Source organism: Natrix helvetica, assembly GCF_964273705.1.
Source record: "Natrix helvetica genome assembly, chromosome: 10".
Lineage (NCBI taxonomy): Eukaryota > Metazoa > Chordata > Lepidosauria > Squamata > Natricidae > Natrix > Natrix helvetica.
In genome coordinates this window covers 18,998,648-19,020,097 of record NC_138561.1, presented here as the reverse complement: position 1 = coordinate 19,020,097, position 21,450 = coordinate 18,998,648, and the positions used below count along the sequence as shown (strand labels likewise).

Genomic DNA, 21,450 nt, shown 5'->3' with positions numbered 1-21,450 from the left:
CTGGGGGGATGGAGGCGAGGTGGGTGTGGCCAGGATGGGCATGGCCAGCTCGATGTCACTCCTGTCAGTGAGCGCTCTGCCAGCGAAAACAGACTCCCCAGCTCCGTTTTCGGCTGCCACGACCTCCTGCAACCCTCTGAAAGTGAAAGCGGTACTCAGGAGCCTGTTTTTGCTGGCAGAAGCACCGCGCACTGGTCCTTCTCTGTTTCCAGGATGGCTCTGCGGGCCAGATCTAAGTATCCCGTGGGCCGGATCAGGCCCCGGGCCTTGAGTTTGACACCCAAATGCATTGGGTTAATTTTTTAAAAAATTATGGTACTTGGGGTAATTTCTGGGGTTTTCTGTCCAACACAGTTAGGGGATGTTAAATTGAGGCAGGCTAAAATACATCGGGTGATTTTTGGCGAATGACTGATTTTTTAAGTTAGAAGAGGAAGACGCAATATTGCAGTCCTGTTCACTTGTACTCATGATTAAGTTATGCGAATTTCAGTGAAGCTAATCCATGAATTAGTGTCACTTAACTGATCATGCGTTTATAAATCCGTGTTTACCAGCTTGTGTTCACATGGGGGGAAAAAACAGCCCCTCTTTTGATATAACTAGGGAAAATCGGTGTTATTGTTGACACATATTAGGTAGCTAAATCAATCCCGTGCTGTTATCATTAAGAGGGAGGTTAGCGCACAACAAACCAGAAGAAGTTGGAGTAAAAGGGTAATAGTTATTTGTTAATTATGAATGCCTCCCTATTTATATTGGATTATTTTGTGTACAATCCAGGTCTTGTTTCAAGAACGCCCTGGCAATAGGACATTGCCATTCTAGTTTGAATAATTATGGTCTATTTAAGGCCCAGGATCCTTTTAGATTGAAATAACACTATTACAAAGCTTTAAAATACCCTCTAACAGAAAGCATGAATTTGAATTCATCAAGAATTATTTATTCGTCCTACTAAATGGCTAGAAGGCTAATGACAAAAGTCAAACGTCGGTCATCTTTATCGGTCTGCCTGCTTTCCTGTAATGTGTCAGAACCATTGAGAAGTGAATTACATTTGTTAACGTAAGATTGTCCATAGCCTAGGCCAGGGCTCTCCAAATTGGCAACTTTAAGATTTGTGGACTTCAACGCCCTGTCAGGGTTCCAAGTAATACACCCATAGCAAACAAAACTCCGAGGCAGATAGATTCCTCAAAGAATAGTTTTATTGGATAGATCATATTGGCACAGTTCAGGTGAAAACTGACTCTGGGAATTGAAGTTCAGAAGTCTTAAAGTGGCCCAAATTGGAAACCTCTGGCCTGGCCTAGATAGCAGGGCAACCTATCTTAACTCCGGCCTGCAATTATTTCCATCTCACGAAAACCAAATCCCATCCCTGTTGTTCTGACCTATGCTTCACCAGAGCATGAAGCAAACTCCTTATCCCAACAAAAAACCCTTTAATTAATTGACGGTGAATTCTGCTCATTCACGTCTTTAGAGGGAGGATTTACAGTCACAGACCTTAATTGGCTTGGGCAGCTGCCAGGCCGATATCTGCAAAACTTGGCAAGGAGTCTTGGAGAGTCACGAACCAATTAAGTGAACTAATTGCCTCCTGCAAACTCCACTCCCCTTTCGCTCCTCTTTTATTTCCTCTTGGAGGGGCCATTCATCGTCCACCTTACTCCCAAGTCGACCCCTGCTCTTTAGCTGTTCCCTTCCTCTGGCAACTCTGCGCATGCGCACACTGGGAACGGGCTCCAGCTGTTCGTCTGCCTCACTGATGTCTGACTCTGAAGACAGCTGATAACTGGCCTACGGCCCTGGCCCCCTCTCTGCCTCTGACACAGACCCCTCATCAGAGCCTTCCCCAGACTCCAGGACTGGCCCAGGTTCCTCCCCAACCTCCTCACTGTCTGAATCTGTGGCCAGCTCTGCTGGCGGGCCACAATACCCATGTTTAGCAACTGACCATCTTGTCCTTAGAGAGAAAGGCTCCATTGAAATAGTGAAACCTCAATAAATCTGGATTCCATGTTGTCTTCGCAATGATTGCAAATAACGCCAGTGATCTTTGAGGCTGACGTTTTTGACCTTGCAAACGTGCCTGAACTTTGACTCACAGGCGTTGGCAGAGACATCCAGAATTACGGCACTGTGGAATATTGGGTCCGGTTAAGAGTCCCCATGGATCAAGCAATGAGGCTGTACAAGGAACGTGCAAAAGCCCTGGGCTATATCACAGCAAATCTAAAGGATCAGGCAAGTTTTGAGGTTGTTTTTTTTAAAATATTGTATTATTGTGGATGCCTCAGATTCGCTTGTCTTCCTGTACCTATTGATGCCGGAATCACCAAAGCATGTTGCTTTGTTTTGATTTCACAATTCACTGTTTTTTTCAGGTCCCGTTATATCATTGGTGGCAATCCTTATGTGTGGGTCCCCCTTCCAGCTGCACAAAGAATTACTGTAGTTAGTTTACTTTATTGTCATTGCACCTCGTACACAACGAAATTAAAAGCCACCTTCAGTGTACATTATACATAAAAAAATAAAATAAAAGCACACATCCTTCACATTCTATACAATTGAATGAAAAACTCCCGATATTGCATTAATATTGCACTATACAGTAGAATTCAGTATAGTTACTGCCCTGGGATAGAAGCTGTTTTTCAGCCTATTTGTCCTTGTTTTTATTATCCTGTACCGTCTGCCAGATGGTAATAGTTCAAAAAAAAATGATGCCCAGGATGAGATGGATCTTTAAGAACATTTATGGTTGTCTAAGAATTTTTAGTTTTTATACACCCTACCCTTTTGCACTGGGATGGTTTTTCTGATTATTACAAGCTATGCCAGATAGTAATGCCATTTAGGCTACTGGTTAGATGTTCAGCTTTGCAGTTTAAAAATAAAAGTAAAAAAACCAAACATTGATTCAAACAATACAGTCAAAAGAAGAACAGAGGCAGATGCAAGCATTTTATTTTGACTCATCTGTTCCTACATTACAATAACACAGTTCAAATGATTCTTAAATTAATAGGCTTAATTAATTAAAGCTCTTGCTAGATCTTATATTTGAGGCTGATTTTAACTGTGTTATTGTAATGTAGGTACTGAGGAGTCAATATGAAATGCTTGCATCTGCCTCTGTTTGTCTTTTGACTGCATTGTTTAAGCATTGATTCATCTCTCTCTCTCTCTCTCTCTCTCTCTCTCTCTCTCTCTCTTCCCTCTTGTGAAAATAGCCAGCGCTCAATCCTCTCCAAGCCAACCCTTCAATTGATGGGAACTTAAATGAGCTCCACATTACCGTCAAAAGTTGTAACGATTTGCCGGGCCGAAAGACCAATCTCCAGCCAAGTCCTTACGCCGTCTACAAGTTCTTCGACTTTGCCGATCACGACACCGCCATCATCCCCAGCAGCAACCACCCTCGGTTTGAGGATCACGCAGGCTTCCCGGTGCCAATGAGTGCGGATCTCGACCGTTACCTGAAATCGGAATTTTTGAATATCTACGTCTTTGATGACGGGGAAACAGAAGATGGGGTTTACATCGGAAAAGCAAACGTCCCTTTAATTTCATTGGCCCACGGTAAATCCGTTTCAGGTAAACTTCCTGCCCTTTTGCTCAACTAGATTATGAGTGGTGTGGTTTGTTCTTAAATTTGTCCTAATAAAGGAGAATATTTGAAGCTCGGGGTTGAAATGAGGGGTCCTTGGTGCTCTCGGAGCTGGGTGGTTTTCATGCACACATTTCATTATCCAACTAGGTAACATCATCAGTGCTAGAAAGGAATGGGGGCTTGCAGAGAGGAGGAGGAGGAGGACTATGGAGTTCTTGGTGCCCTTTGAGCTGGGTGGTTTTCTTGCAGATGTTTCATTACCCAACTAGATAACGTCATCAGTGCTAGAAGGGAGTGGGGTTTGCAGAGAAGAGGAGGAGGAGAAGGAGGAGGAGGAGAAGGAGGACTTGTGGTCCATCATTAGACTAGCACTGATGATGTTACCTAGTTAAGTAATGAAATGTTTGCAAGAAAACTACCCAGCTCAGAGAGCACCATCATCAGTGCTAGTCTAATGATATTACCTAGTTGGGTAAATGAAAATGTCTGCAAGGAAACAAGTAAGCTCACGCACACAGCACCAAGACCCTCTCATAAGCTTGTCTTGTTTTAAAATAGTCTATGTTTTATGGCACAAAAAGTCTTTCCAAGATGAAAGATTAGTCATTTTGATTGATTCCAAGCATCATTGTGGAATCTGTTTTGTCAGTTTCTGGTACCCAAACACTAGGAAGACAATTGCAATGAACTCATGTTTGCCTTTGATTTTTCAGGGACCTTTGAATTAACCAATTCTGAAGGTTGTCCCGCTGGGACAGTGAACATTGAACTGAAATGGAAATTGACTTACCTTCCGCCGGCCAGTTCCATTGTAGCTGCCAACCTCACGGATTACATCCAGAACGAGAAACCTGTGAAGGGCCAAGGAGAAGGTCCACCTCTACCTCCATCTTTCTCATCAGTCATGGTATTCAGCCTTTCCTCATTATCCAGAGCTGTATTCTCTTAACAAGATGACCTCTTGATATAAATGTGACCGATGGTCTTCTAGACCAGTGGTTATCTACCTTTGCTTCACCTCCTTGAAATATCTTTGGTGATGTTCTGATCCAGGCTTTCTTAGAAAGCAAGACGCAAAGTCTTGGTCCCGACAAAACCTCTTTTATTTACACAACTGTGAATTCCTTTTATTCACAGTCAGCATTGCTTTAGCAAACAATTTTTCCAAGGAATGTTTATCTACACGTACCTTATCTCGTTTAGAGCGCTGCCAGATAACTAGTTTCCAAACACAGGGCAGAGCAAAACTTGGCACAGAGTCTCTTATAATCCCAAACAGAACTTTCCAGACCGAATGAAGGAATTGTTTCCTGCAAAAGCGCATTCCCCGTTCGTTCATCTTTTGTTTCCTCTGGGAGGAGGCCAATCACCTCCAAGGTGTGGCTTTACTCCCAAGTCGACCCTGCTTTCTTAGTTGTTCTTGTCTGGCAGCTCTGTGCATGCGCACGCTGGGAACAGGCTCCAGCTGTTCCTCTGCCTCACTGATGTCTAGCTCCCTCTCTGCCTCCGACGCAGAGCCCTCATCTGAGCTTCCCTCAGACCCCAGGAGTGGTCCATGTTCCTCCCCAACCTCCTCACTGTCTGACTCTGCTGCCAGCTCTGCTGGCTGCCGGTGGGCCACAACCGGTGGCCACAGATCATGTTCATGGACCATCAAGACTTAGCTCAAGATTTAATGGAGACGGGGATTGAATGGAGATGGGATACACGATGTCATCTCATCTCCACGAACCGCAGGCTGAGAACCACTGTTCTAGAGACCACACAATGCACAGAGAGGACCTAATTGTACAATCTAGAAGACCTAATTGTACAATCTAGAAGACCTAATCTTCTAGATTGTACAAAGACTTCCTTGTCCCTCATTCTGTGAAGTTTCCAAGAGTTGCCCTAATTAATTTACGAGCCCCGAGACAAGGTTTATTAGGACTAAAATCTTGGCACGGACTTTTGTGTAGCCGAAACTAAATCCCACTTAATGGCGTCTGAACTTTACCCCTGTGCCCCTCTGGCTGAGGTCATCAATCACATTCACCAACAGGACGTTATGGCAGGGTTCTGGACATGCGCATTCACATCCCAGTACAGAAATATGAGACTTTTACTCTGGCCAAAAGTATGCATGGCATCCCCCCCCCCCCCCCTTCTCAAGTTGACAGTAGTCATGGAAACACTTTAGGCATTGACACATTCACTTATTCCTTGCTCTCTCTTTTAAATCGGGAGTATCCCATTATCTCCCTGACGGCAGCGTTCCCAAATTTGGAGATAACCTTGATTTCTTTTCTAAGCTGTAAGATGATTCCCCACGAGGAGTCAGGCAAATCAAGTTCTTCTGGTTTTGGGGACTGTACTTTGATGCGAGATGTTTTTGCTTTCCGTTTTTAGAGGCCGCAGCCGAAGCCAAGACAGCGCTCAGGCGCAGTGGACAAGAAAGTCTCTTTTGTAGGCATGGACCCCTTGCCAAATTCAGTGAGTATGAACCGTTCCATTGCTTGCCTTTGTTTGAGATCGCTTCTCCTGGCTGTGTAAATCTACAAGGCAGCCATTTGTCTTCGTGCAATTTATTTTACCCCAGTAAGGATTTTTGTTTTCTTGTATCGTTGTTAAGGAACCAGAAGTTGGTGAGAGGGGAGTTAAAGTTCTGGAACAAACCACCCCACAGAAGCTCAATTCCATTCCAACTCTCTGCCAAGCAACGTTGGTTTTTTTAAAAAAAAAAATAACAGGAAATTCATTTTTTCCCCTCTTAAAAATTTAGTTTTGGTATTATGGATAGAAGCGATGGGGGCCTCATGCTATCACCTTACCATGGACCCAGTAGTCGGAGAGGTGGTAGTCCAAAGGATATTGCTTTCTTTAATTAGCATCCTTTGGCAAAATCTTTCAGGCCAGTTTACAAATAGAAAATGGAATAACAGAGTTGGAAGGGACCTTGGAGGTCTTCTAGTCCAACCCCCTGCCTAGGCAGGAAACCCTACACTACTTCAGACAAATGGATATCCAACATCTTCTTAAAAACTTCCAGTGTTGGGGCATTCACATCTTCTGGAGGCAAGTTGTTCCACTGATTAATTGTTCTAACTGTCAGGAAATTTCTCCTCAGTTCTAAGTTGCTTCTCTCCTTGATTAGTTTCCACCCATTGCTTCTTGTTCTACCCTCAGGTGCCTTGGAGAATAGCTTGACTCCCTCTTCTTTGTTGCAGCCCCTGAGATATTGGAACACTGCTATCATGTCTCCCCTAGTCCTTCTTTTCATTAACTAGACATACCCAGTTTCTGCAACCGTTCTTCATATGTTTTAGTCTCCAGTCCCCTAATCATCTTTGCTGCTCTTCTCTGCACTCTTTCTAGAGTCTCCACATCTTTTTTACATCGTGGCGACCAAAACTGAATGCAGTATTCCAAGTGTGGCCTTACCAAGGCCTTATAAAATACTACTAACACTTCACGTGATCTTGATTCTATCCCTCTGTTAATGCCTTATGTCTAAATGTCTAAGACACTTTTCCTGTGCTTTAATTCTAACATAGAGTCCCATTCCTGAAAAAGAAGATAAAACGATTTTGCAAAGCGCCAAAGATGAAAAGCCTGCACTTTTAAATCGACCACAGGTATGAAGCAATTCCATTTAATCAAGTCTTGAAACAGAGTACATTATATTTCCATTAGATATGTTGCATCAAAAGTATAAGTTGATGGGACCCGTGACTGATTCAGTAATCTGGATTTTTTTTTTTTTATGGTTTTGATTTGGTCTTAGCACCAGACTTGTCTGTTGCTGATAAGATTGTAAGAAACTCTTCGTTTTCTTCTTTGGGTATAGAAAAATAATTCTGAGTGCCTTGCTTCATGTGGTGTTTTCGTTCTCTGCGGTGGGCTAGTGGCAAGAGATAAAAAGCCTTTACTTAATTCTAAAAATGATAGACTTCAGCCCGGCTAACTAAATGAGAACAGACCTGGTTATTGGGGGATGGGAGATTGTTGGTAATACTGTGAATCACTGAAGAAAATCTAAAAAAAATCTTGTAAAAAGGTAAGAGGAAAAACATTTGATGTCGTTTCAAGAAGATTGTTCAGAAAGTTAGTAGGAGTTCAACTCAGCGAGAGGAAGAATTCTCATTTTGAAAAAGGACATCTTCCCCAGTCTTTTCTGAATCTTAATTCCATCGATATCATGGTGACTCTGAGATTCTACTCAATGTTTCCCAAATTTTGGCAATTCCAAGATTCAACATATGGCTGGTTGGGAGGATTCTGGGAGTTGAAATCTACCTATCTTAAAATTGCCAAGGTTTGGGGAATACTGTTCTAAGCGCTTTGGGTAAATCTCAGGAAATTGAGCAAAATAAGGCAAGGCTGTATTGGGGGTGTGTGTGAAATGATGTCGTTTATTTTACTAGAAGATTACCCCCCCCCCCCCAACAAAAGTTAAAGAGATTTGATCGTTTCTATTTATGACTAAATCACTCACCTGCAAAAATCTATTTAACCAATAGTTCCAGCATGGTTAGCAATTCAACAGGAAAAGGAGTAATTTACACATTACAAATTGAATGTTTGAAGAAATGGTTTTATAAAGCGCTACAAGACATAATATGTCATATATCAGGGTGGGGAACGATGGTTTTTTTTATGACTTGTGGACTACAACGCTCAGGAATTCTGGGAGTTGAAGTCCACAAGGCATAAAAAGGCCATCGTTCCCCACCTCTGTCATACATGATCGAATGACGAGCAGAGGTCTAAGATAGATTTACCTATGTGGGTTTATTGAACATGGCACCCTGTTTCCCCGAAAATAAGACCTCCCTGGGTAATAAGCCCAATCAGGCTTTTGAGCACATGAGCTAAAATAAGCCCTCCTTTGAAAATATTGCAACACAGCAGCAGCCATGAGGTGACCATGCTCGCCGCCTCCTGCACCTCAAAAATAATGTAAATGGGGATGCGGTGGCTCAGTGGCTAAGATGCTGAGCTTGTCAATTAGAAAGGTCGGCAGTTCGAATCCCTAGTGCTGTATAACAGAGTGAGCTCCCGTGACTTGTCCCAGCTTCTGCCAACCTAACAGTTCGAAAGCACGTTAAAAACGCAAGTAGAAAAATAGGAACCACCTTTGGTGGGAAGGGAAAAGCGTTCTGTGCGCCTTCAGCGTTTAGTCACATGACCACATAGATGTCTTCGGACAGCCCTGGCTTTTCGGCTTTGAAACGGAGATGAGTATTGTCCCCTAGAGTCGGGAACGACTAGCACATATATGCAAGGGGAACCTTTACCTTTACCTAACTTCTGTAAAATGAATTTCAAATCAAGGCAGTTGATTTTAAATGGATACTTTTAAGAATGTCATTCCCCCTACCTTGATTTTAAATTCATTTTATAGAAGGTATGAACATCTCATTGGTCAAGTTAAGCATCCTGAAAATACAGCCCCATAAAAGCCACATTGTTCCACTGCCGATTAACACTGATCCTTTTTCGTTTGTAAAACCGGCTCTAAATTCTAATTTGTCAAAAAACTTGGTTCCATCAATGAATTTGTATATTTGATATATATATATATATATGTATTCATTCTTTTGATCCTACGAGAAAGGCTCTACAAGAAACAGTTGCTGACATCAAACCTGCAACCCAGATTCAACCGGAACCAGAGGACCTGTCTCAGCTCTCTGAAGGTCAGCTGGCGGACCAGAGTTCAGTGACTTCAGAAGATGAAACCGAAATCGAGGAAGTGGACACAGAAGGTAGAGATCTGGCAGAACAATTCCGCACCTGTGGGTTGTTTTCGTTTCGACCTGAAAATGCCGCACTTTTTTTTTTCTGTACCTTAGTGCATTGCTTTGGCCCTGTACAGGTAGATCCTCGATTTACGACCAAAATTGTGCCCAACATTTCTGTTGTGAAGTGTGACAGTGATTTTGGCCCCATGTGGCGACTTCTCTGGCCACAGCCGCTAAGTGAATCACGCGGCGGTTGTAGAGTTAGTCGCACGGTTGTTGGTGATCAAGTGTATTTGCCTTCCCCGTTGACTTGGCTTGTCACAAGGTCGCAAAAGGTGAATCGCGTGACCTCCGGGAGGCCGCAACCGCCATAAATGTGAGTCAGTTGCCAAGCGTCTGAATTTTGACCACGAGTCGTAGTGTGAAAAACGGTCATAAGGCCCTGTAACTTCGGTCACTAAACAAACTGTTGTAAGTCGAGAACTACCTGTATAAGTGTTTTAGATAACTGCCTGTGAAGATTCTCAGTCATCTAAGCCATGGTTGTGTCGCCCCCAAGGTGATTTTTCAAGAGGCAACTGGACTGAAGAACTGAAGAAGCTCCTTGGATGAGAAGCGAAACGTCTTCAAGGAAAAACAAAGAAAGTCCAGTTGCCTCATGAAAAAGCACCTTTGGGACTATTTTGAATAAATGTTCTGACCCAGCTCCCCAAACACGATGAACCCTTCGAAGGTAAGTCAATGATTCTTTTATTAGGAGCGCAAGCAGCCCAGGCAAAACGTTTCTCTCTCACCGCAGACTAATGAGTCCATCCGGCAAGGGAGATGAATAGCTGTCTGCCACATCTATTCATCTCCGCCCCCTGCCCTTTATCCCCAAGGCTAGGGTGGGGCTTCACTAGAAAATGGCTGTCCTGCTAATCTCTACCCCAAAAGCTCCTTTTTCCTTCCAACGCGAGAGAAATGATGACTCTTCAGGGAGTCATTTTTTTTCATAATGCAACTGCTGTGAAAGGGAAGAAAACCCACCATTGCCAACCATTTTCACCGCTTTGGCGGGCTGGTTTTGGGCCATAAATTGCTCCAGTGTTCCTCCTGGAGAAGAAGCAGGATAGCCAAACGTTCCTTTGGATGACTCTCCATTCAGCTATTTACGTCATTCTAAATTGCCTCTCCTTGGAGTGCTCAACCCGTCATTAACTCCTCTGGCAGTGAAGCCATCCATCATTATTACGACTGCAAATCAGACCCAAAGCTACAATACAACCAATTCCCAGCAGACAGGCCATGGACGTGGAAAAACAAGCTTCTGGCAAGCCAGAGAAGAATCCTTTTGGCCAAGGCCCTGCCAAAGACACCATGGGAAAGGCAGCCTTCGAAGATTACAAGCCGATCTCACCGTGGGAACCGGTGGCCCACTCCATCCATGCCGGGGCCGGGCATCCACTATATAAATATGCGCAGCGTATGCGTACTTACCGCCCACGGTGCTCTGCGATGCCTCCGCGACGCTCCAGCTGCTCAGCGTAGCGTTGCGCAGATGCCTTATGCTCCATGCGCGTGCACAGAAGCCTTGAAAACCTCAAACACCGGTAAGGAGGGCGGGCGGGCCCTCGGGAGCACCGTACTGGAACGGTACCTGGTGCTCCCAGCAGGTAGGTACTCCCGTACCAGAGCATACTGGTCGTAATCCACCACTGCCCCACCTGAGATCAAACACAATCCTGATGCGGCCCTCATTGAAATCGAGTTTGAGACCCCTGCCCTAGAAGATCAGAGTTTCTCCAATAATCAAACGTAGATCAAGAAGCAGCCAGGTGACTCCGAGACAATGTAACATCCTTTGGATGGACCAAGGATGTGTTTTGTCTGCCTAGGAAAGCCAGGGTGCATTGTTGCTTGGAACCGTAACACATTTCGCTTTCCTCTTCTGTTGTCCGTACTTTTCTTTTACAAACTCAGCTGGGCTTATCTTGGGTAATCTTTTCCTGTTTTGCTACAGAACAAGACGACCAACAAGCCACCGCCGAATCGGTCACAGACAGTGATGACTGTGTGGTACCAAGTTCTGCGTCCTCAAGTCTTAATCAGGTTAGTCAGAACCAACCAAGGGAAAAGAAAGTCCTTCTTCTCAAACGTTCTCAAAGCATTCTTAGACCCGTGTCTTTCCTGCTGTGGTTTTGCTTGGAGAGGTCTCGGTTGACTTGCATTTGCTTTCTGAATCCTTCTTCGAAAGCGTAACTTTGTTGTTGAGGATTTTTGTGGTTGATGTCTGGAGTCTTGGATGTCAAGACTCTGGTCAAGATGTCAAGACCAGAGATGTCAAACTCAAGGCCCGTGGGCCAGATCCAGCCCGCAGGGTGCTTAGATCTGGCCTGTGAGCCCGCCCTGAAAACAGTGAAGGACCAGCCTACAGTGCCTCTGCCAGCCAAAATGTCAGGGTTCCAAATAGCATCCAAAAGTAAATCAGAGTCCAAGGCAAAGTATTTGCTGAAAGTTCCAATTTATTAAGAGAGCCATGATGGCACATCATGGCACAGCCCAAAACAGAGTCCAGGAGGGCCGTGCATGGCCTCCCTGAGCTCCATTTTCACTGGCAGAGGGCTGCAGGAGACCGTCGCTGATGAAAACAGAGCCCAGGAGGGCTGTCGTGGCTGAAAACGGAGCCTCGAATGACATTGAGCTGCCCACACCCACCCTGGCCACGTCCACCCGGTCCCCCGAGGTCAAACATAGGATAGGACTTGACTTTTCCGTGCTGTACTTGGTCAGGTTTCTGAAACGTTGCTATCTTCCCAAACTAAAGCAAAAATAAAATAAAATATTATTTTAATAGGTAGAATTGCACTATGATTAACGGCGTCTTCGGTGCCATCCAATTCTTTTAAGCCATAACAATAGGAGCCAAATAGGAAAATTACTCATTGTCAGTGAGCCCTGTAAAACCACAGCTGGGGCTACGGATCCCAGGGACTTTGTTTTTTACTCCATTATAACCGGAGTGATTTAAGAAGACTTAAAATACCTCGCAGGATCAAAGAGATTCTCGTGTGAGGATTTTTCTGCCTTTTCCCATTCAACTTTTTACAAGGGAAGGTCGGGACCCTGCCAGGAAGCTGAATTAAGAGAACTGTACAACGAGGCAAGGAAAGGCTTCAGTCTTAATAACTCCAATGCAACAGTCTCTCTTTTTACAAACAGGAAATCTAATGTCCAGCTTGTGGGTATTAGCTCAGCCCCAAGAAATATTTACTTATGGCTAAGACCTCTTAAAAAAAAAAAGACATCATCCCAAGGCGATATACTTTCTCCATAAAAAACATCTATAGACAATGTCAGCATCTAAAATGTTGAAACTAAAAAAGCCTCCTAAAACTTTCCCAACCATCCTCGCTTTATGGATGTTTTGTCATCGTTTCATATCAAGAATCACAATTTAGACTGGCCCATGTTTCCCGTCAGCTGAAACTGATCCCTGCGGGACATCGGATGCAGGTTTTCTCAACCTTGGCAACTCTTAAGGTGTGTGGAGAATGCGCCAATTTTGTCTGCACCAAAGACAAATTCCTTGTGTGTCCAATCACACTTGGCCAATAAAGGATTCTATTCTATTCTATTCTATTCTATTCTAAATTGCTACCAAGCTTTGGGAAGTTTCATATTTTACATTTTGTCAGCTTCTGCTAATCTCAGCTTTGATTTCACCTTCCACTTAATCCGGCAATAATTTGCCCCAATCTAACGGATGCTCTTAAGTCCTAGTTATCAAGAAAATACATCAATAAACTCTAAAAATATGGAAAGATTCTCCTGCTAATTATCTCATGAATTTCAAAATAACATACCCTGTGGTTTGAGCCATTGACAATTATGCCTTCCCTTTTTTCCCCCTTAACAAGTTACAAATTAGATTGTCAGCATTATTTCTTAGATCGACTGACTACAAAAAAGAACATGTTTTCCTCCAGAATTTAGCTTTATAATCGCTCTTTCTTCCACCCACCCACCCCCTCTCTCGGTGTCTCTCTCACTATGTAACGGTTGCAGGAACTGGGTATGTCTAGTTTAATAGAAAGAAGGACTAGGGGAGACATGATAGCAGTGTTCCAATATATCAAGGGTTGCCACAAAGAAGAGGGAGTCAAGCTATTCTCCAAAGCACCTGAGGGTAGGACAAGAAGCATTGGGTGGAAACTAACCAAGGAGAGAAGCAACGTAGATCTAAGGAGAAATTTCCTGACAATGAGAACAATTAACCAGAGGAATAGAGATTGCTTCCAGAAGTTGTGAATGCTCCAACACTGGAAGTCTTTAAAAAGATTTCCTGCCTAGGCAGGGGGTTGGACTAGAAGACCTCCAAGGTCCCTTCCAACTCTGCTATTGCATTGTATTGTATTATTGTATTGTACTATCTCTCTCTCTTTTTCTTTTTTCTTTTTGGTCCGTTATGTATAATTAATCGTAGATTATTTCATTTCGTTTACAACATTTATGAGCTCCACTTCGTCAGCAGTGAAACGCTTGTCCCCTTCTTTTTCTTTTCCAAAGTGGCGTAATTAGTGTTAGCATCTTTTTTCTAGCAGGCTACATAAAGTTTAGTGGCTGGATTAAATCATGTCATTAACATAATGTGCTACACAATTTGCCCCCTATCTCTCTGCGTTTCCACTACATCAAAGCACCAACGAGTGCCAATGTAATTGGCTCTTGCTAGCTTGTCAGGTTGATTCAAGCTGACGACTGGTGTTTTCGCTTAAAAAAAAAAAAACAGAGAAAGAGCTTCTAGGCATGATAATTAATGGAAGAAGGAGGTTGGGGAGAGGGAGGGGAGAAATCAGAAAAATGTAAAACTTTGGACAGTTCTTTATGAATATTTCATACGTGTGAATATAATCAGAAGTTAGCATTATCAATTTGATGTATAATACATTGATTAAAAGCCTTGTTATGGGCTTCCCAAGCTGGGCATTGGGAGTTGAGAATTTGAACGGGCATTCGGAAAGGCTAAAACACCGCCGCCATAAAATTAAACATTGCTTGTTCTCATCTCTCTGCATCTTCACTTGATTATTTGAGAAACAATATAGCTTTCAATTATCACAATAACATTTTACTTGCTGTCAGCGCTCGAGTTATCTTCAAATGTGCCTGCGGGGCAAGGCTTAGTAAAACCAATTTATTCTGCGATGGCCTCATTTTCCTCCTAGGTGTGTTTACATCTTTTCTCCTTCGTGATGGATAGTCTCTCTCTCTTTTTTCTTTTTAGCACTAATACCATTTTAGTGAAAACTGTCACCATCATTTTCTTTAAACGAGGTTTTTAAAATTCATAATTAACGTTGACATCCAGCGGGTTTTTTTTTTAAACAGCTTCAAAAGTCCAGGTGGATATATCTCTCCTACAGAGGAACATATGTGGGGATTTTTTTTTCCAACCCCTTTTTTAACGGTAGAGCAAGTAAAATTCGAGGATTGGGCAATTGAAAAGCTTTTGTTGATGCATCTGGGGCTTAGACTATAAGTGGGAGAATAAGATCACTGAAGAAGGGAAGGCAGTAATAATGATGGTTTATTGTTTGATTCGTCCCAAAGTCAGCCAGATGTTCAGACTGAAACAGACCTTCCCAAAGCTGTTGGGATGGATAGGCAGATGTGGATGTTCAATGGTGTTAGAGTAGGTTGTAAGTTGGATGAAAGCTGTTCCGAGTTTGCAATTGACCGATGGTGAATAGAAAGTGTATTGGATAGCTTCTTTACCTGGAGTTATTTGTAAAAACAATAAAGACGGAGTACAAATAAATAAGTAGAATAAACAATATTATTTTTCAGAAAAAAATATGCTTGCCAAAGATTGGGAGTAATTATAATGGATGAGGCTCCTATAGCCATTCACCACCCCCAAAATATCAAGATGGCAGACAGAATGGTGTTAGCAAAGATCCTTCTTTTTACCTATTTTTTAAAAATATACGTGTTGCATCCTGTTACTACATATATTTGTTTACGTTTGGATGGCATTTGTAAACCCGAGCGGCTTTTGACAGGCGAGTTAAGCATTCGGCCGGGAATTACTCTGAATTTCACTTAAAAATGCTTCTTATATATACATGCGGCGGGAGGCGAAGAGAGGCCATTTCTAAAGCGAAATTAGACAATGGAAGCAATTTCATTTTTTATGCATGTGAACGTAGGGTACTTGAGGTTATTAGTTGAAACTGAGTAACCTTTCCCGTGCCTTCGTCTCTTTTCGAAATTTGAATATGAAAAGCATATTCCAGTCCAAAGACCATCACTTTAATGACATTTGGCAGTCATTTGATTTATTAGGTTTTTACGAAAAGAAAATTCCTTTAAATATTTCATCACGCTATGCTAATCCTGGTAATATTGCCAGCTGAAGCTGTGTTACCTGCATTAGTGGAGACAGAACGGTGTGGAATATTTGCTGTCATCCTGGTAAAATTTCCATGAATCTACTGAATAATAAAACAAATCTTATTGAAATATTCAGATTCGGGTTTTTAGTTAAGGTGTCTTAGGATACATAATAAAAGAAAATGCCTTTTGAAAAACAGTGGGAGTCATGTAGCTTCATCCAATATTGAAGGAGGTTGACAGCAAGGATATTGTTCGGTGGGAAGGATATATATTTATTTACCGGAGAAATCCTGGGGTGGTTTTCGACGGCTTAATTATAGAATATTCTTCTGAAAAATGTCAAGTGCAATGTCTCATTTGAAGCCATTGCATGAATGTTTGGTTTGAAGATAAACCACCCCAAACCATTCTGTGTATTTTTTATTGATATTTTATGATGTTTTATTGATATTGATTGTTTCCTGATTGTTTATTTGTATCCTATGACTATCATTAAGTGTTGTACCTTATGATTCGTGATGAATGTATCTTGTCTTTTTATGTACATGGAGAGCATATGCATCAAAGACAAATTCCTTGTGTATCCAATCACATTTGGCCAATAAAGAATTCTATTCTATTCTTAATTCATATTCTATTCTATTCCATTCCATTCCATTCCATTCCATCTATCTTTATTCTACGCCCAGTCCATTCCGTCTTTTCTATTCTATTCTACTCCCATTCCATTCCATCTTTTCTATTCTATTCTATTCTATTCTATTCCTATTCTATTCTTTATTCTATTCTATTCCTATTCTTTATTCTATTCTATTCCTATTCTGTTCTTTATTCTGTTCTTTATTCTATTCCTTTTTAAATCATTGTTTAATTTGACAAGTATCCGTGCAAGGTGAGTGATGGAGATTTATAACCGAGAAGTCTTCAGATTGAAGAGGGGAGAAATTGACTTTCAAATCAAACAGGAACCATCAAGAGAAAGTTGAGGAGAACTTGACAGCTGAGAAGCTCCCAGGTGTTCAGTTTCTTTCTCCAAGAGACAAAACCCGCCCTTCAAGTGTTCTTCAGCCTAACCTCATTTTGAAATCAGGGAGGTGGTGCGTTCTTTTGAAACCAACTGACTTAATAGAGATTTCCTTGTATGTGCTTGTTTTTTAATATTTAACATGGAGCTCCTTCCACCTTGCGGACAGTGTTATTTTGAGCTTGATACACGTTAAGTGGGAAGAGCAATCAACACACACATTGTTGGCCCCCATCAAAGATTTCAAGACCTCAAAAAAAATGAAGACATCTTGTAAATGCACGCTCATGCATTAAAGATGGTGATTGTACTACACCCAGAAAAGCTAGCGGTCTCGAGGGCAATCATGCTACATGCTACTCCGAGAGGATGTGCTTTGTAGGGTGAACGGTGTGGTGGTTACACCAGAGAGTAGTTTCCCCTGGACAGATGTTGGTTTCATGTTTAGTGGATGTACCGTTTAGCAATCCAAATGGCCAAAAAAAGCGTCAAGTGGAGGTAATAATGGAAGAAGAAGAAGAAGAAGAAGAGAAAAAGAATGATTTATTATATGTGACATAAAACCTAAGTATGTTGCCTCTTGCAAAGACCATAGGAATCCCAAAATCAGGACTCCTTTGTAGCTTTGTCACCCAAGGCCTTCTGTGTGACGTGCCTGCTTGTGGTCCATCGATGTGGTCCCATTCAGTTGTGTCCAACTCTTGGCAATTCTGAGGTCCAGGTCTCCCCACATCTTCCGATCTTGCGCTGCTTCTCGGATGCTCTGGCTGATGTCAGCTTTGAGGGTCCTTCAAAGGCCTGTTTATTTATTTTATTTATTTTATTATTCGTATTTATAGACCGCCCCTTCTCCCGAAAGGGACTCGGGGCGGTGTACAGTCACTAAAATGTGTTATAAAATACATACATAAAACAGTTAAATAATTAAATACGTAGGTGGAGGAGGTTGCAAGACTGTATATAGAATAATAAATATAGTACATTAAAAGCTTATTAAAACCCCAAACCCAATTAAAATGAATAAATCCCCGGGAGGTAAAACTAAGAAAGTGCCAGGCCAGCTGATTGAAATAGGTGAGTCTTTAACTTTTGCCGGAAGGAACGGAGGTCGGTGGTAGTTCGAATGTCTGGGGGGAGGTCATTCCAGAGGGTTGGGCCCATCTACAGAGAAGGATCTACTCCTAGGTGTCGCCCGCTGGCATTGCCTAGCAGACGGCACCAGGAGGAGCCCCTAGCCCCTAACCACTAGCGTTTCCAAACCTAATTGCTTTCTCCAGCGAATTCCCCTGCGCGACATGGGCCAAGCTCCATGAGACGGTGTTATGTTACATGCAGCTACGACGGTACAGTTGTTTGTCTTTCAGCAGGCTCCCGAAAGGATTCGCATCGAGATCGTGTCGCTCAGCCTCACGGATCCCCAGATTTTGATGGATGTGCTGATCCAGCGGCTTTTCATAGAGTCCAAATTCTCCAGTTTCGAAACAAACGAAACTCCGGTAGCGCTTCCAAAACCCAGAAGCAGGCAGTGGGTGTCCTATAACTACAGCCACGGTAGGAATTTACTATTTTATTTCATTCCGTGCTTCTAAATCGCTGGGTTGTTGTTGGTTTTTTTGCAAAAAACTTTTTTATTTATTTTTAATTTTCAAAACAAACATAAAAATCCTCCTTCTTTACATCCTGTAGAAAGTGTATCAGTTGTTTACAAACGGTTTTTGTGCATCTCTTCTACCGTCATCCAGTATAATTCATAATTAACTCTAGTATCTTAACTCAAATGTTTATACATATTACCATCATCATACCTCCACTTTTATTTGACTATAATTCTTTAAACATCCTTCATCATGAAATATAGCAAAATTTAATGCATAACCACATACTGGCATTTCAATTTATAAAATCCTAAATCGCTGGTTTTGTGTGTCTCGTCTTCTTCTTCTTCCATCCGTAACGGATTTTATTGAAAAGTTCTGATTTAAGACTTTACACACTCACACGCATACACCGATATTTTTTATACATCTTGGCCAGTGTCCTCCCCTCCCGGATAGCTCAGCGGCTAAGATGCTAAGCTTATCAATTGTAAAGGTCAGCAGTTTGGCGGTTCAAATCCCTAGCGCCGCATATCAGAAACAAAGGTATGTATGAATTCATAGGTGACATCACTGACACCGTGGCTCAGTGGCTAAGATGCTAAGCTTGTCAATTAGAAAAGTCAGCAATTCAGCGGTTCGAATCCCTACCGCCAGAGTGAGCTCCCGTGACTTGTCCCAGCTTCTGCCAACCTAGCAGTTCGAAAGCATGTAAAAATGCAAGTAGAAATATATGGACCACCTTTGGTGGGAAGGGAACAGCGTTCCGTCTGCCTTTGGTGTTGAGTCATGCCGGCTACATGACCACGGAGATGTCTTTGGACAGCGCTGGCTCTTCGGCTTTGAAGCAGAGATGAGCACTGCCCCCCTAGAGTCGGGAATGACTAGCACATATTCGTGAGGGGAACCTTTACCTTTACTTTATATTGGCATTTAGTCATACCTTACTAATACTTCATGTGGTTTTGATTCTGGGCCCCTATTTATACAATCCAGGATTCTTGCATGCAGGGATGTTACAAATCAGTTTTCTAACAAGCTGCACCTTCACTTGGGAAATAATATTTCTGCCTTTGCCACGAAGTTATCAGAAGAGAACTCATTTCCAGCAAAGTTGCTTTGGTTTTCCTAGGGTATTACTTAAATAACTGGTCATCTAATATTTCCTCTGTGCCTGCTCTCCTTGTCAAGAAACATCGTTCCGGAGGAAGTGCCCTAATGAATTTGGGTGTTTCATAATGTCGGCAAGAAAGCCAATAATCTAATAGTAATGAAGTCAGAATGTGCGTGTTTACTATAGCTTTACTCCATTTCTTATTCAGGCCTAATTAGATTTGGGTATGTAGAATATTTGAGGTTAATTGAATATTTTCTTTAATAAAACTGAGATTTACATGATGGGGAAAGGAAGTGTACTTTGGCTTAGGGAGAAACTAGGAGTCCCATGGATTTTGTATGAAAAAAAAATAATCACGATAAATCCAGGTGTAATTTGAGAAGTCATTATTTCTCAGTAAATAAATGCCTTTTTTATTGGGTTCTTTTATTATATTTATGTCTCAAGCATTGCGGCTGGCTTTTTAAGAAACGGCTTTACATCTTAGTGGAGATCTTGCGAAATTCTGCCTTAATAAGCAACATTTAATATCACAATGGAGGGCTGTGGGCTCCCTAGCCATTTGCTCTGCCTTTCTAAACTATAGATAGAAGAGGGAGAGATTCACAGTTAATAAATTAAACGTCCTTAGTAAAACATAAGACTATAATGGGTCCAAGCTTGTCTGTTAATTACGGACATTATTTTGCATACAGCTTTATTCATATATTTTTTTAAAAAAATGGTGTAATGAATCATGTAAAGAAGATGGACAATGGATCCCAGAAAGGAACGTTTGTAGATTTTCCAAAAATTGAAGAATTACAGCTTCTAAGCTCTCATATCATTGACAGTAGAAGGGATCGATAGAACATCAAAGCTTGGAAGTTGGGACATGTCATAGGACCTACAACTTATTAATAAAGTCATGTAGGGAGATGGTGTCAGGCCTGCAGCTTTCTTTTGGATCCTTGGCCTGCCACACTTTCTATTATTCTACTATGCATTTTTCTATTGTGGGAAAATGGGAGGGGGGATTGTAGGGAGTGAGATGCTATGTAGCCATAACAAAATTCTTTCTAGAAAGCCAAGGTCATTGTCTTTGCACCTCTGCACCTGACCAGAACTGGATGGGTGGAACTGCCAGCATGGCAGTGGAAGATTGGACCATGTGATGGACTTGTGGGTGTGGGGGCAGGATCTTGAACTTTCAACTGGGTGGGGAAAACTGGGAAGCTTTCAGATTCGGGTTTCCCCAGATGTGCCAACATGGCTCTCTTAATAAATTGGAACTTTGAGCAATACTTTTGCCTTGGATTCTGATTTACTTTTGGATGCTATTTGGAAACCTGACAGATGGTTTATGATGCTAATGGTGCGATCGGTCTACTCTGCAGAATCCAGATCTGGGTGTAGAACCGTAGAATTGGAAGGCATCATAGACATCATCTACTTGAACTCTATGCTAAGTGTAGGATTCCTAGAGCCTCTCTCAAAGATGACCTTCTAAGGTCTACTCATGACCTGTAGGCATAGGTGTTGTATCAAAGAGTACTTTGGAATGAAAGATCTTTTTAAAAAAATAGGTGAGAAGGCATTAATATAGCAAGTTATACTAGCTATTTTCAATCTGAACTGAACAGTACTTTTAATTCTCCGGAGTCAAATATTAGGGGTGTAAGCAAACTGACCATTTCTTCACTAAGTTGATAATAAACAGTGGCACACCAAGGGAACTTCTTAATTTCACCTTGGAAAAAATGATTCCCTCCTGCCCCCCGCCCCCCGGTCCCTCCATCTCGTTTTTCTCTTTCTGCTTCTTTGGACAAAACCACCATAATTGAAATAACAAAGATTAAGTTCAGTTGATAGGTACTGATAACAAGGAAATAGCATTTATATTTCATAGAGCCGAGAGAATATTGCTTCCACTATGCTGAGAAAGCAGGAAAACAGCCCCAAAATAAGATTAATGATTGGGGGGGGCCTAAAGAATGTTATCTTGGCTG

At 42.1% G+C, this 21,450-nt stretch overlaps 1 protein-coding gene across 4 annotated transcripts in view; it reads left to right on the top strand.

Annotated features, from left to right (window-relative positions):
- RPGRIP1L (RPGRIP1 like) overlaps positions 1-21,450 on the top strand; it is a 59,456-nt gene that overhangs the window by 26,653 nt on the left and 11,353 nt on the right. For 2 of the 4 annotated variants that reach the window (XM_081963599.1, XM_081963596.1), the window contains exons 16-23: positions 2,117-2,253; positions 3,246-3,609; positions 4,339-4,532; positions 6,014-6,097; positions 7,159-7,239; positions 9,222-9,372; positions 11,351-11,439; positions 18,115-18,301. In XM_081963599.1, the coding sequence (XP_081819725.1) occupies positions 2,117-2,253; positions 3,246-3,609; positions 4,339-4,532; positions 6,014-6,097; positions 7,159-7,239; positions 9,222-9,372; positions 11,351-11,439; positions 18,115-18,301 (1,287 nt within the window). Of the gene's footprint in view, positions 1-2,116; positions 2,258-3,245; positions 3,610-4,338; positions 4,533-6,013; positions 6,098-7,158; positions 7,240-9,221; positions 9,373-11,350; positions 11,440-18,114; positions 18,302-21,450 lie in introns of all 4 variants that reach the window. The other 2 variants (XM_081963598.1, XM_081963597.1) reach the window with 2 other exon arrangements.